The sequence below is a fragment of the Drosophila biarmipes genome, chromosome 2R (genome assembly GCF_025231255.1).
Source record: "Drosophila biarmipes strain raj3 chromosome 2R, RU_DBia_V1.1, whole genome shotgun sequence".
Lineage (NCBI taxonomy): Eukaryota > Metazoa > Arthropoda > Insecta > Diptera > Drosophilidae > Drosophila > Drosophila biarmipes.
This window is the reverse complement of record NC_066615.1, coordinates 4,553,659-4,567,405: the sequence shown is the minus strand read 5'-3', so window position 1 is coordinate 4,567,405 and position 13,747 is coordinate 4,553,659. Positions and strand designations below refer to the sequence as shown.

The following is a 13,747-nucleotide window of genomic DNA, read 5'->3' as shown; positions in this document are numbered from 1 at the left end:
AGGCCATTTATATCCCTGCGTCCCCTTTCTAATCTAGTTCAAGTTGGGACTGCACAAAATACTTAATTTCCTAGTTATAAGTGAGGGAGACAGAAAATGAAAAACTTTTGCTAATCATTCAACCCGAAGCGATCTCTCACCCCCAGGAGCCCGCCATCCGCACAGTGGCTGACAAAACGGTGCTGGAAACAGTCTCCGCCAAAAGTTTGCACATTAAAATTGCCGCTAAAACTAACAAACTTTGTCAGCGAGCAAGAGAAACACTCTCCCTCCCCTGACACATTCCACTTTTCTCCTTCTGCCGCGCATAACGCGCCTGAACTTATCCAAATGAACTATGGCAAAACCCAGAGAAAAGGATATGATTCGGAGTAGGAGTTAGGCCGATTTATAAGGCAAAATATTATAATTGGTTTAATTAGTGACGCTGGCTTAGGCTCAGCTTTCCTAAAATATTTTACTCGACCTTAACTGTATGAGGCCGTTCTCCTAATTAAATAATTAGTTCCCTCACACACTATCAAATTTAATTAAAACTGTTTATTTTAACGTTGAAAAAGGTTTCTAAAACAGAAAGTTAACTGAATTGAACTGGCCGTTAAATTCTCTTCAGTTTCATTAGAAATATGTGAATTATACACATGTCATGTTTGGCGGAGCGCTTTCATTTATTTTATTATTATAAAAGTGAGGTAGAAACTCAAAGAACAGTTATTCCACATACCGGTGTTCTAAATATATTGACCCAACGTTTTAGAACCGATACTAATTATTCGAAACCTTCTGGGGGTGGATTGGTGCAGTTAATGCGAGGAGCGCTCATATTTCATGCCTCGCTTGTCTGGGCTCGATTCCCCCGTTCCACGATGCGCTTTCCGCTGATAAGGATCTGCCCACCCGCCTGACATCCACTGGTGCCCTCCCCGTCCACCAATCTCCCTCAATTGATGGGACAAAGCCATAAATTAGAGAACAAAGTTGCGACGCATCAACGAGCATGTGAAACATGTTTCGACGAGGAGCAGTTATCATCGATGGCTAGTGCAACATGTATCTATGGAAGCCGTGCACTGTGATTAACCGGGGCTGGAAAGTGGGCGGTGGGGAAGGAAGCAGTTACTCCAAATGGATCGGGCCAAACAAAAGATGCAAAATCGGGGGGAGGTGGAAACAATTTCGCAAAGCGTCGAGCGCTATGCTTATAATAACAGACGCAGCGCGGCAGCCACAGCAGCAGTCGGGCAAACAAAGGAAGAGGAACAAATTACAGCACAAAAACCAGCAGTGGCAACAAAAACGCCCGACGAGTGCGCCAAAGGTAGACAAATATGCTAAAACAAAAAAAGAAAAAAGGGAAAATTCCAGGAAGCTGTACTTAAAAGGGTACGAGTACTGCCCTGGATACCCTTTATGGCGAAAACACATATTTTCTAGGCGGCTAGGAACATAAGCCTTCAATTAGAGTTTAGTATCTTAAGGACGCAGTTAGGGCAGACATTTTTTCGAAACTGTTTTTAATAATAGCATAGTCTTGTTAGATCTCACACATATAATAAATTGTATATCCTATGAGAAAATAAAAAAACCCTTTAAAATCGGTTAAGAGTTTACAATCTTCCGATTTCTAATACATATTTTTATATTCTTACATAATGAAGTTGCTGCACCCACGTTGCTTAGCTATGAAAGTACGTAAAAATGAACGTAAGTCAAAACACAATCCGCAGATCATACAAACATACCTTTGAAACTGCATGGTTTTTACGTAATCTAGTTCCGTGGGTAATCCTTAGTTCATTTTGACCAAGTGTTATTCGTGGAAACTGAGAGGCATCAGACTGTTATTAATACAACTAATTGAGAACCTACCACAACGCGATGCGGAGACGGACATGCCGCGATGCAAATGGGAAAAAGCGGCAAACGACAGCTTGCAATTACATCCGAGACCCCTTTTGCAACCCGCCGCTGTTGCACCACCGCCACGCCACCCACTACACCACTGCCCCACTGCACACTCACTCACACGCAGGACAAAGTGCACTTCAAACAAAACGTCGCCCACATGGAAGCGTGCGATTTGCCGCAATTGCGTATCTTTAATTTGCGTTTTGCCTGCCAGCCCCCTTTTCCCTTTCCCATCCTCGCTGCCCATAATACCGCCTGTCGTCGTTTGGTCAAATTACTTTGTAAAATGTTTTATGGATGCAACGCGAAGAGCTGAACCAAAAGCATAGGACACCAGCAAAAATGTATTCTGAGAAATGCAGTTCGATACGATACTATTGAAAACCTTCAATACCCGCTATGAGGTTTTGTAAAGCACAATTATTTTTGTTTATACAAATTTAAAGACATTTTTTTAGAATGTGGAATACTTTCCCGAAGAGATTATCTTTTCAAAGGCTTAAAAAAGTCAAAAAATATTATTCCCACCAATTTTCGGATCGTTCCTTTGACAGCTATATGATATAGTTGTCCGATTTTTATATAATTTAATCCAAAGCCAAATAAAAAATTTTATTTCCAAGCGTAGGAGGTTATGTGTTAAAAACCACCGAAGATATAATTTTTCCATATTATTTTACCACTAATGTTCGGTTTGTTCCTATGGGAGCTATATGATATAGTCTTCCGATTTTGATAAAATGTAATTCGAAATTCAAAATTAATTTAAAAATGTTATATCCAAGCTTAGAAAGCTATATGTTAAAAAACACCAAATATATAATTTTTTCATATTATTTTACCACTAATTTTCCGATCGTTCATATGGCAGCTATATGATATAGTCGTCTGATTTTGATAAAATTCTTAACTAATTAAAAAATGTTATTTCCAAGCTTAGAAGGTGATATGTTATAAAACACTGAAAATATAATTTTTTTTTAAATTTTTTCCCCGATGATTCCTATAGGAGCTATAAGATATTGTTGTCCGATCCGGCTGGTTCCGACTTATATACTACCTGCAATAGAAAGAAGACTTTTGGGAAAGTTTCACCTCGATAGCTTTAAAACTGAGAGACTAGTTTGCATAGAAACGGACGGACAGACGGGCGGACAGACGGACGGACAGATGGACATTGCTAGATCGACTCGTCTTGTGACGCTGATCAAGAGTATATATACTTTATGGGGTCGGAAACGTCTCCTTCACTGCGTTACAAACTTCTGACTGAAATCATTATACCCTCTGCAAGGGTATAAAAATGAATAATGAATTTCTACGCTTACATTACGACTATTACCGTAATCACACTCCACGCGAACAACGAAGAATGATGAACGCAGATTCTCTGTTCGCAAAATACTTTACCGCATAAACCATGGAAAAGAGCCATCAGAGTCTATGGGTGAAGGATTGGTTTGGCTTTGCGGTTTTGCTGTTACACGAGTATAACATTCACTACTTACGTGGCACCCACACTTCCCAGTCCGGGGCCCCTCCCCGCCAACTGTCCGCAAGCAAATCCGTAGTGCCGTTTAATGCATTTTCAATATTCTAACGATGCCGCAGAAACTGGCCAGCACATCAGCATCGAGTGCTGACCATATAGAGATTATCCGAGAGCCTTTGTTGTTGGCGCGTTTGCTGTTCCAGAGTTTAACTGCTTTGCAAGAGCTTTAGGTATTACAGTACGTTCGCCTGCGAACTGTATGATTTATTGAAAACGAAATACAGCTGGCTAGTTCTAACTTCCTAATGAGTCAGTTAGGTCTGAAAACCCAACAATCCACTCAGCTCATCTTGCTTTGAAGCCCCACATTTCTGAGCTGCTTCTCGTTTCAATTGAATGCGAAAAATATTTGACCCAAGTAAGCCACTTGTGGTGTATTGCTCCTCTCGGCGCCAGGCAATTATAAAATGTATTTTCATTATGTAAAAAAAAATTATGCCAAAAGTATGCACCGAGCGGAGGAGGAAAGGCGCTGTGGAATGAAAGGGGCACAAATGGCGAGGTCCACTCGGGAAACTGGTTGAGTTTGTTGCTTTTCGTACAATCATTTCGTGCTCATTGCTAATTAAAACTAAATTGAGTGCACTCTGTGGGTGGGTAACTGAGTGCGCAAATGGAAAAAGTAGGTTCACATTTGACAAACATTCGCGTTATTAATCATTTAAATTTCTTAGCGCAAACAACCCTTGCAGCCACTTTTTAAGAAATAATCAAAACAACATATCATTAAGCGTTCGCTTAATTAAAATCGTGACAGACCAACAAATCACGGAGTGAGTATTGTTATTATGAGCTGTATCAGAAGTTTTACGGAAAAATTCGAATTTAATCCGAAAAAATATTAATGCAAAGGAATTAATTTTAAAATGCTTTCTGCATTGCAATTTTGCCTGTTCAGATGCCTATGTGAGTGCCAACGCATTTCGTGAGCACAATACATTTTTAATTGGCAACTATTTATTTGCAATTCCTCAATTGACATTTTTCAGTACTTGCGAACGACATGGAAAATTTAATACAGACACCGGGGAGGGAAATGCTGCTAATAGGGAAATGGAAAAACACCCTCGATGAATAAATGGCAATTAACAGCAATTCGTGAGTTCAGCTTTCGAGTCCCTGGCTGATCATCGTTGATGATGACAACAAAACATATGCGTTGACCAACTGTCCTGCCCATGACCATATTGGGCACTTCGTCTAGACCCCCTGGCGATGTTGGTGTCTTTGTTCGGCGAACAGAACCAAACCGATCCAATCTGAACCGGTTCCAGTTCTTAGCCCCACACGGAAAGAAATTTGCGATTTGAAAGGAATCTAGTTTCTAAGACAAATAAATATCACAAATTTTTTAGAACCACAAATTTCATATTTAGCTTAGAATAACACGAATAAAACATATCAAGATGAGCCCCTTTTTTCCAAAACTCTTTAAAAAACCCATCAGTACCTCTTTTAATAAATTAATTTATATATAAGAATTAAATCTTTAGTCATTTTCAAAACTCTTGTAATAGTTATATAAACAAAACATACAATATCAGACCAATGCATACTTTTAGAAAAACATTACTTATGGATACATTTATCGTTTTGAACATCTTAAAATAATTTATGTTTGAATAGAAATCTTTGGAAATCGGATTTGCCTACAACTTGAATTTTGAGATACCCCAGCCGTTCGAAAATTCATTCCCTCCTCTGGGGTTGATCCTGGGTTTTTCCTGTGCATCCCATCGGTGGTGCGTCATTCGAGGCCAGACGGACCATAAATGTGCTTGCAGCCAGCAGAAATACAATAAAGACAGCACACAGCAGCTCGCCTGCATTGAGCGGCAACAATAAATTGTACAATAAATCAATATAGAAAAACGTCTTGCATAAAAAGTTCGCAAAAGGGGAAAAGGAAAAGCAAGAGAATTTCGTGTGTGGAAGAACCCCCTGAATGGATTTTCCACATAATTGTTCTGCAACAAATTACTGGCTTAACCGAATTTCCAGACTCAATTATGCAGGGGTAAAAAGTTCATGTACGTAGGTATGTATAGTATGTACGTATAAAAAACGGGGAATCCTGAAAACTTTAAGGTTGCCCACCAGATTTTTCCACGATTTCCCACCGCTCTCGCTTCCCTTTTCCACCGCTCAAGCCGGCCGGCTTGTCCAGTTTGTTTTGGACCCCGTTTGCTTTGCTTTTGGCCAACTTGCTTACTTGTTTGTTGGCCCCGCTAAAGGCAGATTGTTTCTTTCAGGCTTCGCTCTTTCATTTTTTCTTTGGCTCTTTAAGCAGGTGTTACCCGTGTGTGTGTCGGTGTGTTTGTAACTCACCTTACAAACTTGTTTCTATTGTTGTTGGTGTTACCTAATCGTCTGCGGACAGGTTATCGTTTGCTCTTGAACTTGAGGCGAGCAAACAAACAAACTTAATGTGGAACTTGAACGGACCCGAGTGAGAATAAAAACGCCAGCCAAAAATTTGGTCTAAAGGTGAATCCGAACTCTCTGCGTTGACAGATGGCGATGAGGATTGGAAGTCCAGTCAAAATATGACTATGTAGATAAAATGGGTGTTATTTAAAAAAGATTACAAATTTTATCGCACTTATTAGCACTTTACAAATGACTAGGTAGATTATATGGGTGTTATTTAAATAAGATTACAAAATTTACCGCACTCATCAGCACTTTACAATTTGAACAAGTCCGCTTCCGTTAAATAGTACCTGCTAGGCTGATGTTTTAGGATTATCAGCTTATAATAATCAAATGATTAACCTTTTGAACCTTGTTCACAGACTTTAATAGCGATGTACACCTAACAGTGATGTTAGTAGCATTCCAGAATAAATTTGTTTTGTTTTTGCATCAGGTTATTTCTTAAATACCTAAGTTTATCGCTGCTACCTAAAACTTATGTATTCAATTTAATTAAGATACAATATGTAAAATAATATTATTATTTTATAAATAAGTTGTCATTCCGAACACAGAAGCCCCTGCAATTTGCATGGGGAAATTATTTCCTAATATATAAATTTCTTTTAGTCATAGATTAAGATTTAACAATATCAGCTAATAATAATCAAATGATTAACCATATGAACCTTGTTTACAAAGCCTAATCAGTGATAGATTTCGTGACTTAGTAACATACGGCAAGATAAGGAAAAATCAGTTTTAAATATTTCTTCATGAAGGTTATAGGCTATATTGTAATACAATATAGAATCAATTTAATTAAAATCTATTCAGTATTTCGAATGAACAGAACAAATGCAATCTTCACAATTATGTACCTATGTCTCCCTGAACATATCTTTTTAAATAGACCTCGCACACCCGGCGAAGAGTTGCAGTCATGAATATATCGCGACTGCCAATCGGAGCGCTTTCAACGCATCTTCTGCTAACCGTTCGAGAACGCAAATGAGGCATGCCACTCCCACTTTCCCATCCGGTTCTGCCTTCTGCCCCTTCGACCGTTTAACGCGGACAGCAATTATTAAAACAGAGCCATTGGCGACATGATAAACGATTTCCGCAATATTTCCGCCAGACCTGGATGGCAAAGGCAGAACGCAGCACAGGCAAAGGGGAGGGTTTACGTAGGGTGGAAAGCGCGGCCTTCGCCCCTTCTCCCCATCTGCACCGCTGCACCACCCCTTTTGACCCGCGGGGGCGCAACGCTAACTGCGAGACACTTCAGTTGGCTACACAAATGTGCACGGGTCGCAAATAGTTACTGCCTTGCAAAAGTGTTGAACTTTTGACCGGGCATGTACCTAAAGGAAGCTATCCTTTCTTCCCCAACTTAACTAATAATAATTAATCATTTAACTTTACGAAAAAATCCATTGATATTTTATATGCGGTGCCGTAAATATTTCAAATAATTTGCGAAAGGCTTTTAGAATTTTAAAACGGTAGTTTGTAAAAAAAGACAAAGAACAGATTTTAAGCTCCGAATTTCCACTACTGTACACTTTACGTGTGCCAGCAGATGCTAGGCAAAGCTTAATTAGTTTTCCCGATGCACTAAGTTCGCTCCAAATCTGTCCACAGTGATCTGATGAAATACATTTCCTGTTTAGGGTAAGGAATGGCGATTCTTCACAAAACTGGGAAACCCATTACAGCAAAAGAATTTCAATTGCATTTTAAAATAACAAAGTGCAAAATGGTTTATTTCTGCGATTTGCTAAGCGGCAAGTGATTGACCTTGGAAATGGAATACCAATGGAATAGTATGTTCCAGTAACTGCCTTTAGGCAAACAGACTTAAGGTAACTAGAACCCACCATAAAACCAGGACAGTGAATATTTCAATTTATTTAGTGAAACTTCCCGGTAGGATTTAAAGGATGCAATTGCAGAGCCCTGTGTGAATGAATTAACTTAACAACTTAATAGTTCCCCGGACTGTCATATACGAGTATGTATGCTATACCCTGTGAAGTCTTGCTGGGATGTCAGGCAGACAATTTACTTGATTGATTTCGGTGCCTTCTGTGCATTTCGCCCGTTTAAACTGTGACAAGGTTCTGGCGTCGCACAGCCTCAAATGAGGAAACGCTTACTTTAATTTTATTTACTCTGCGCGTCCCTCGCTATCTCTATCTTAACGAGGTGGAGAGGGCGGGCGGTGGCCTCTGTGCGGAGACTTTTGGACCCTCGGGTCATGGCTCATGTGCATGCATAATGCGCGCCAAGTCAAGAAGTCCATTGTACGTACATAATTTATTTAAATTAATTTCTTGTTGCTGAGCAATTTTTCAGGGCAATACATTTGGTGCCATCGTCAGTTTGCAAGTGAAAAGTCCAACTGTGAGTTTGTTCCACAATATTTTCAGGTCCCTTTTCGGGATGAAATGAACCCAAGGGCCCTCACCTAAATATCTAGCTCTTTTTAATTATTTCTGCATTTTTTATATATATAACAAACAAAAAAAGGGGAATGTTTAGGTATTTTACCGATTCAATTACTCAAATTTAATACAAAAAGTTACCTACACTGAAAGGTAAAAATAATTTTAATATATGTACAAACCACGTTCAAGCTCCGACTATTTCATTATTTTTCACATATTGTTAAAAACAATATATAAGTAAGTAACATAAACATATGGTTATAAGGCCCCTTTGATAATGAACTATAGCTTATTCTGTGATTATCCTTGGGTTCTGCACTTCTCCATGCTGCACAAGTATTTCTATCCAGCTCTTGCTGCGTGAAAATTCCACGCTAGTCCGCAGAAAACAAGTGACAAAAATACTTTTGCATATACACTTGTTTTTGTTTCTATTTTCCATTTGTTTTGCGGCATTTTTGCCAGCGAGGAAACCAAGGAATTTGCATAACAAAGTGAATGAAGGCTTGCGGGGGGTGGGGGTGACACAGACTCAAAAACAAAAAACAGCAAACAAAATAAAAAAGAGAGACAAGGAGGCTGCAGGCAAAGAGCAGTTGTTATTTTTGGCACAGCCGGAGGAGGGGATGGGGCAGAGAGAGAGCGAGAGAGAGAGAGTGGGGGACTTGTTTACATAGGACAGGTTAATGCACCGCAGATTAACAACAATTAAGATGCGGGAGAACGAGAGGCATGAGGTGCCGAGAGCTAGGAGACGCGGAGATGCCGACGGCCAGAGGGAGATAGCACACGTACCTTTCTCGGGGAGGGGGCGCAAGGTGGGGGACTCCTGTTGCTCCTGCCACTGCATTTTCCGATGGCCGCTGCTGCTGCTGCGACTATTGATGCGCCCGCTGCTGTTATCGCTGCTGCATCTTTCCACCGCGACCAACAACAACAGCAACAACACCCACGAATTCGCTGTCGCCGGCATTTTGCCGCTGGCCGCTCTCCTCGCACACGCTGCTCTCCTTGTTTTTGTTGCCGCTGCCGCTGCCGCCGCCGCTGCTGTTGTTTCAGCCTTCCGTTTTGTTTTCCTTTTACACAAAAACACAACACTCACACAGACGCGCTCTTACACACACGCACACCAAACGGGGGTGGCAAAGAAATCACAAAACAGGTAACTTTTTTACTCAGATTTCCATTGAAACACGCATTTTATTTGTTTACTTTTTAAAAACGCTTTGCGCGCTAAGAACTCGCTGCATAAGTACACCACTCTTAATTATTTCCCCAATCCTCATGCCGAGAACTTCGGTTCTTTATCCGCGGAACACGGCGGAAGGAAAAGCAAATATTAACTCATAATCTTTGCCGGCTGTTTCCCGAAGCGACGTAAATTTCAGATTTTTTCTTTGATTTTAACGGAGCAGCGCGCACAACCGCTCGTTTCAAAATATTTTCAATTTCTGCGAGAATGCGCGGAACACGACCGAGCACCACCACTAATTTTTCCCGTTTGACGTCAAACCGGTTATGGAAGTGGGACGAGATGTTAGTTCATTTCATTTTTTATAATGTGGTCACACTGAAATGCCGCTGTTAGCTAAACACAATTGAAACCCAACAGTTCTGTTAGTCATTTACACAGCACTGGTAAAGCGCCAATTCGAAAAATCCCATTCTCAAATTTTCAATCTTTCAATTGATGTCTTGAAAACCCCGTTTCATTTAAAGCTTTTAGAGTACTTTTTGTATTCATAGTATCTTTACTTTACTTTAAATTATTAATTATTATAAACTGAATACATCCGTATTTACTGCGCACCAAACATATCTTTAATCAGGTTCAAATCTTAACTAAAGAGCTCTGTAAAAGTAGCAAGGCTTTTTTCGTTTTTTAGCCACAAATTGAGCAGCCGGCCGCTGTCAAAATATTTTGATTTTTCAAATTGCCTCAAAATCTAATATAACCCACAAACTTCCTTTTAAACTTTAAAATCAAACAATTTGTAAGAAGTGTTGGTCCTCAAAATGCTACGTCAACTAAGGGTGAGTCCTTCAATTCGGACTACACGCAGTTACATAAGAATGCAATGAATGCATTCTGTGCACTTCTATTTATACCTTTTTTTGTCGCGACCAGATGACGTTAGATATTTCGAGTTGGATTTTGTTACCCTGGAGACGATGTGCGTCAAATGTGCGGGACCCTCCTCCGCCACTGGCCAGCACCCTTGGCGATGTGATCGTCGACTACGAGGACCCCGACTATCTGCCGTTGCCGGAATATCCTGTGCGTCCCAACGAGCCGTTGGACATTCGAAAGCAGCGGTGGGTACAACTATTTATCTTATAGGAGGGAATACATCATTACACTTAGATATGCGATTCTTAAAATAATTATAGCAATTTAAATTTAAACATCATTGAAGTCTTTCTTTTTGTTAATTATCTCTGAAAACTAAAAAATAATGATATTTATCAATGTAATAGTTCATATTATATGTAACTTCTCACAATGTCAAGTATTTTGGCGTCCAATAGATTCACATATTTTTTAAGGTCTTAGAGATAATTGCAGAACCAGGAACACAAATTTAGTAATATACGTATAACCTTTTATTATTAAACATGGCAATCCTTTCCAGACTTTTGTATCAATCCCGTAAGCGCGGAATGCTGGAAAACGATCTTCTTCTCAGCACGTTTGCGGCGAAGCACCTTCACAAATTCAGCGCCGAGCAGACGGCTTTATACGATCAGTTAATCAACGGGGTGAGCAACGACTGGGACATATACTATTGGGCCACCGACGTCAAGCCCACTCCCAAGGAATACGACACTGAGATAATAATGCTCTTAAAGGAGCACGTCAAGAATGCCGAGCGGGTCACACGTCTCCGCCAGCCGGATTTGAATACTTAGTCTCCCCTAACGTTATACCTTTGCTTATAAATACATCAACTAGTTCGACTTTTTCATTATTCTGTGATCCTGGAGATCTTTACCTCCCACATTGAGTTGGAAGCCAACTCGTTAATTCTGAATATAACTTCTTTGAACATTTTCGAAGATTATCAAAATCCTTGCAGTGCAATCGTGAAGGTCTAAAGACTTATCGTTATGCTCATTACTGGAAGAATGATTTCACCCAATTTGGAAATTTAGAAGTTGACAACTGCTTGACCCGAAACAGAACTAAAAATAATCGAAACGTACCAATATTGTTGAATATGTTATGATCCAGGAGATCTAGATTTGAATCATAAATAATAGTTATGGCTTAATAAAAAGGAACATTATTAAAATGCATACTAGCACCTCTCGAACACCTTATAAAGCGTCGGCAGGCTGGTGAGCTCAAAAATATGATCCCTGAGACGGGGCGGTGGCAGGAGATACTTTCTAAAGGTTGGGAATAGGACATGCTCCGTGGTCCACCTGGAACTCCCAGCTGATTCCTCCCGCCAATCCAGTTTGGAATAAAATCGAGCTGTTTCCCTGCAGAAAGTGTCGAAGCAACGAGCCTCCTTTTCCCAATCCACCTCGGTGGCCAAGCGAAGAAGGTAAACTGGCAGGTGGGCCACATTGGGGCGATGCTGGGCTACCACACTGGGGAGAGATTCCACGTTGCCCTCCTCCGAGATGCGCAGCCCGAAATACTCCCGCATAATAGGGGCCTTTTTAAGCAGTATCTCCGCAGCACTGGCAGCCAGTTCGCCCTTATCACCATCCTCAGGCGTCCAGCCAGCTGCTTCGCTGTCCAACGAAAGCATTAGGAGCTCCTTGAGTGGCAGCGGTGGATTTAAAGTAATTTCTGACAAGTTTTGAAATTGGTAAACCAGCCGCTGGTAGAAGAGTTCCTCACTAAAGCAACGGGTGTTGCAGAGATATAGGCGTGTCTCCTGCTGTAATAGGGATCGGCATTCGTCCACGCAACCCACGTATACAATGTTTTTGAGGATGCTCCTGAGCTGAGTACTGAACTGTTGCTCCAGCCGGTCTCTCATGTCCAGCACGCTGCTGAGGCGCACTTCTCGGTTTTTCTTTGCCGCAGCGACTCGAAAACTCTCCTCTGGCAGAGGAGCCTCCTGGGAGGAACTGGAGGACACGCCTGAGTCACTTTTGGCCAAAGGCGCCAGAAACTTGTCCAGCTTTTGTTCACTGGCATCGGTGCGCACCAGTTCCTTGGGATAGATGCGCTGCGTTTTATCCGCTGCCTGAGATTCATCCAGGTCCGGAGCTCCTGGTAAGCGAAGCTGTTTGTAGAAGGTCCTTGTGGAATTGCTGCCTAGCAGACGGACCTCCACCTGCTGCTTGAGCCTTTCTACAATCTCATCCTGGTAGAGAAAGTGCACCTCGTGCTTGGTGGGATGGACGTTCACATCCAAATTCTGGGGCGGCAGCGTGAGGCTCATGTAGATGAAGGGATGGTGGCCGCGAGGCAAATAGGTGGCATATACCGAGTCTATGGCGGTCTTGAGAGCTGGAGGATTTTCATATTAATCTAAAACGGACGAAGGTTATCATCACTCACCTATCGACTCCACCAGTCGCTGATTAATGAACAGAAGCATTTGGCTCTTCTTGGCTGAGTAGTTGACCTGGGTGATCAGGCAGTCAGCCTCGAACTTAAACACGTCATCCCGGTGGCTAAACTCTAGTAGTTCCTTCGAAATGGCTGACCCGTAGATAATTCGGATATTTTCGGACCGGGAACTGGCCACTGGAGTGCGCAAGGCAGGTTGTGCCTCGCCCTGCTTGCGTAGTGTGAAACCCACATGGGGATTGTGAACAGCGTACCTGGCCAGAACATCGGACAGCCTTTGGAACTCCTCTGCCGGCGAACGGAGCGCCTGTCTCCTTTGCGGCATGTTGTAGAACAAGTCCTCGATGGATATGATGGTTCCCTGGTTTCCGGCACACGGTTTTGGTTGTCCCTGGAGCTTGCCATCAGCGTAGGTGGCCTTGAAGCCGCACTTCTCCTTCGCCGTCTTGGTCTGGATGGCCAAGTGCGCCACATGACTGATGCTGGCCAGTGCCTCTCCCCTGAAGCCAAAAGTGGCTATTTGGGCCAAGTCCTCGAAGCGGGACAACTTGGAGGTGGTGAAGCGTTCGCAGACGATGGCCAGGTCCTCGCGCCGTATCCCAGTTCCGTTATCCTGGATTTGGAGAAGCTTCAGGCCGCCGGCCTTTACCTGCACTTGTATGTGACTCGACTGGGCGTCCAAACTGTTCTCGAGCAGCTCTTTCAGGGCGTTCGCGGGCCTCTGGATGATTTCGCCGGCGGCTATGCGGTTCACCACCACCTCGTCCAGCTTCCGGATGACGCCCGGCTCCAAATCCTCCGGCATGGCGCGCAATCACTGGGGAAAATGAAATGTAAGCAAAACCCAGTGTGACCGTTTGGCTGCGCGGCAATAAATCAGATTAG

At 42.1% G+C, this 13,747-nt stretch overlaps 3 protein-coding genes across 3 annotated transcripts in view; 1 reads left to right on the top strand and 2 right to left on the bottom strand.

Moving 5' to 3' along the window:
- LOC108029538 (low-density lipoprotein receptor-related protein 1) overlaps window positions 1-9,815 on the bottom strand; it is a 57,290-nt gene extending 47,475 nt beyond the window's left edge. Inside the window, exon 1 of the mRNA XM_017101849.3 lies at window positions 9,124-9,815. Within this exon, the coding sequence (XP_016957338.1) occupies window positions 9,124-9,301 (178 nt within the window). The 5' untranslated portion in view covers window positions 9,302-9,815. The remainder of the gene's footprint in view (window positions 1-9,123) is intronic.
- Window positions 9,816-10,196: 381 nt separating this feature from the next.
- LOC108029744 (succinate dehydrogenase assembly factor 2-A, mitochondrial) lies at window positions 10,197-11,625 on the top strand. Its single transcript, XM_017102237.3, has 3 exons — window positions 10,197-10,362; window positions 10,457-10,644; window positions 10,962-11,625. Exons 1-3 carry the CDS (start codon window positions 10,345-10,347, stop codon window positions 11,236-11,238), a joined length of 483 nt encoding a protein of 160 aa, XP_016957726.1. The 5' UTR covers window positions 10,197-10,344; the 3' UTR covers window positions 11,239-11,625.
- LOC108029743 (DNA mismatch repair protein Mlh1) lies at window positions 11,536-13,667 on the bottom strand. The gene is made up of 2 exons (XM_017102234.3): window positions 12,851-13,667; window positions 11,536-12,799 (listed from the first exon to the last, which is right to left on the bottom strand). The coding sequence occupies exons 1-2, from the start codon at window positions 13,665-13,667 to the stop codon at window positions 11,628-11,630; spliced, it is 1,989 nt and encodes a 662-aa protein (XP_016957723.1). The 3' UTR covers window positions 11,536-11,627.
- Between the last annotated feature and the right edge of the window lie 80 nt (window positions 13,668-13,747).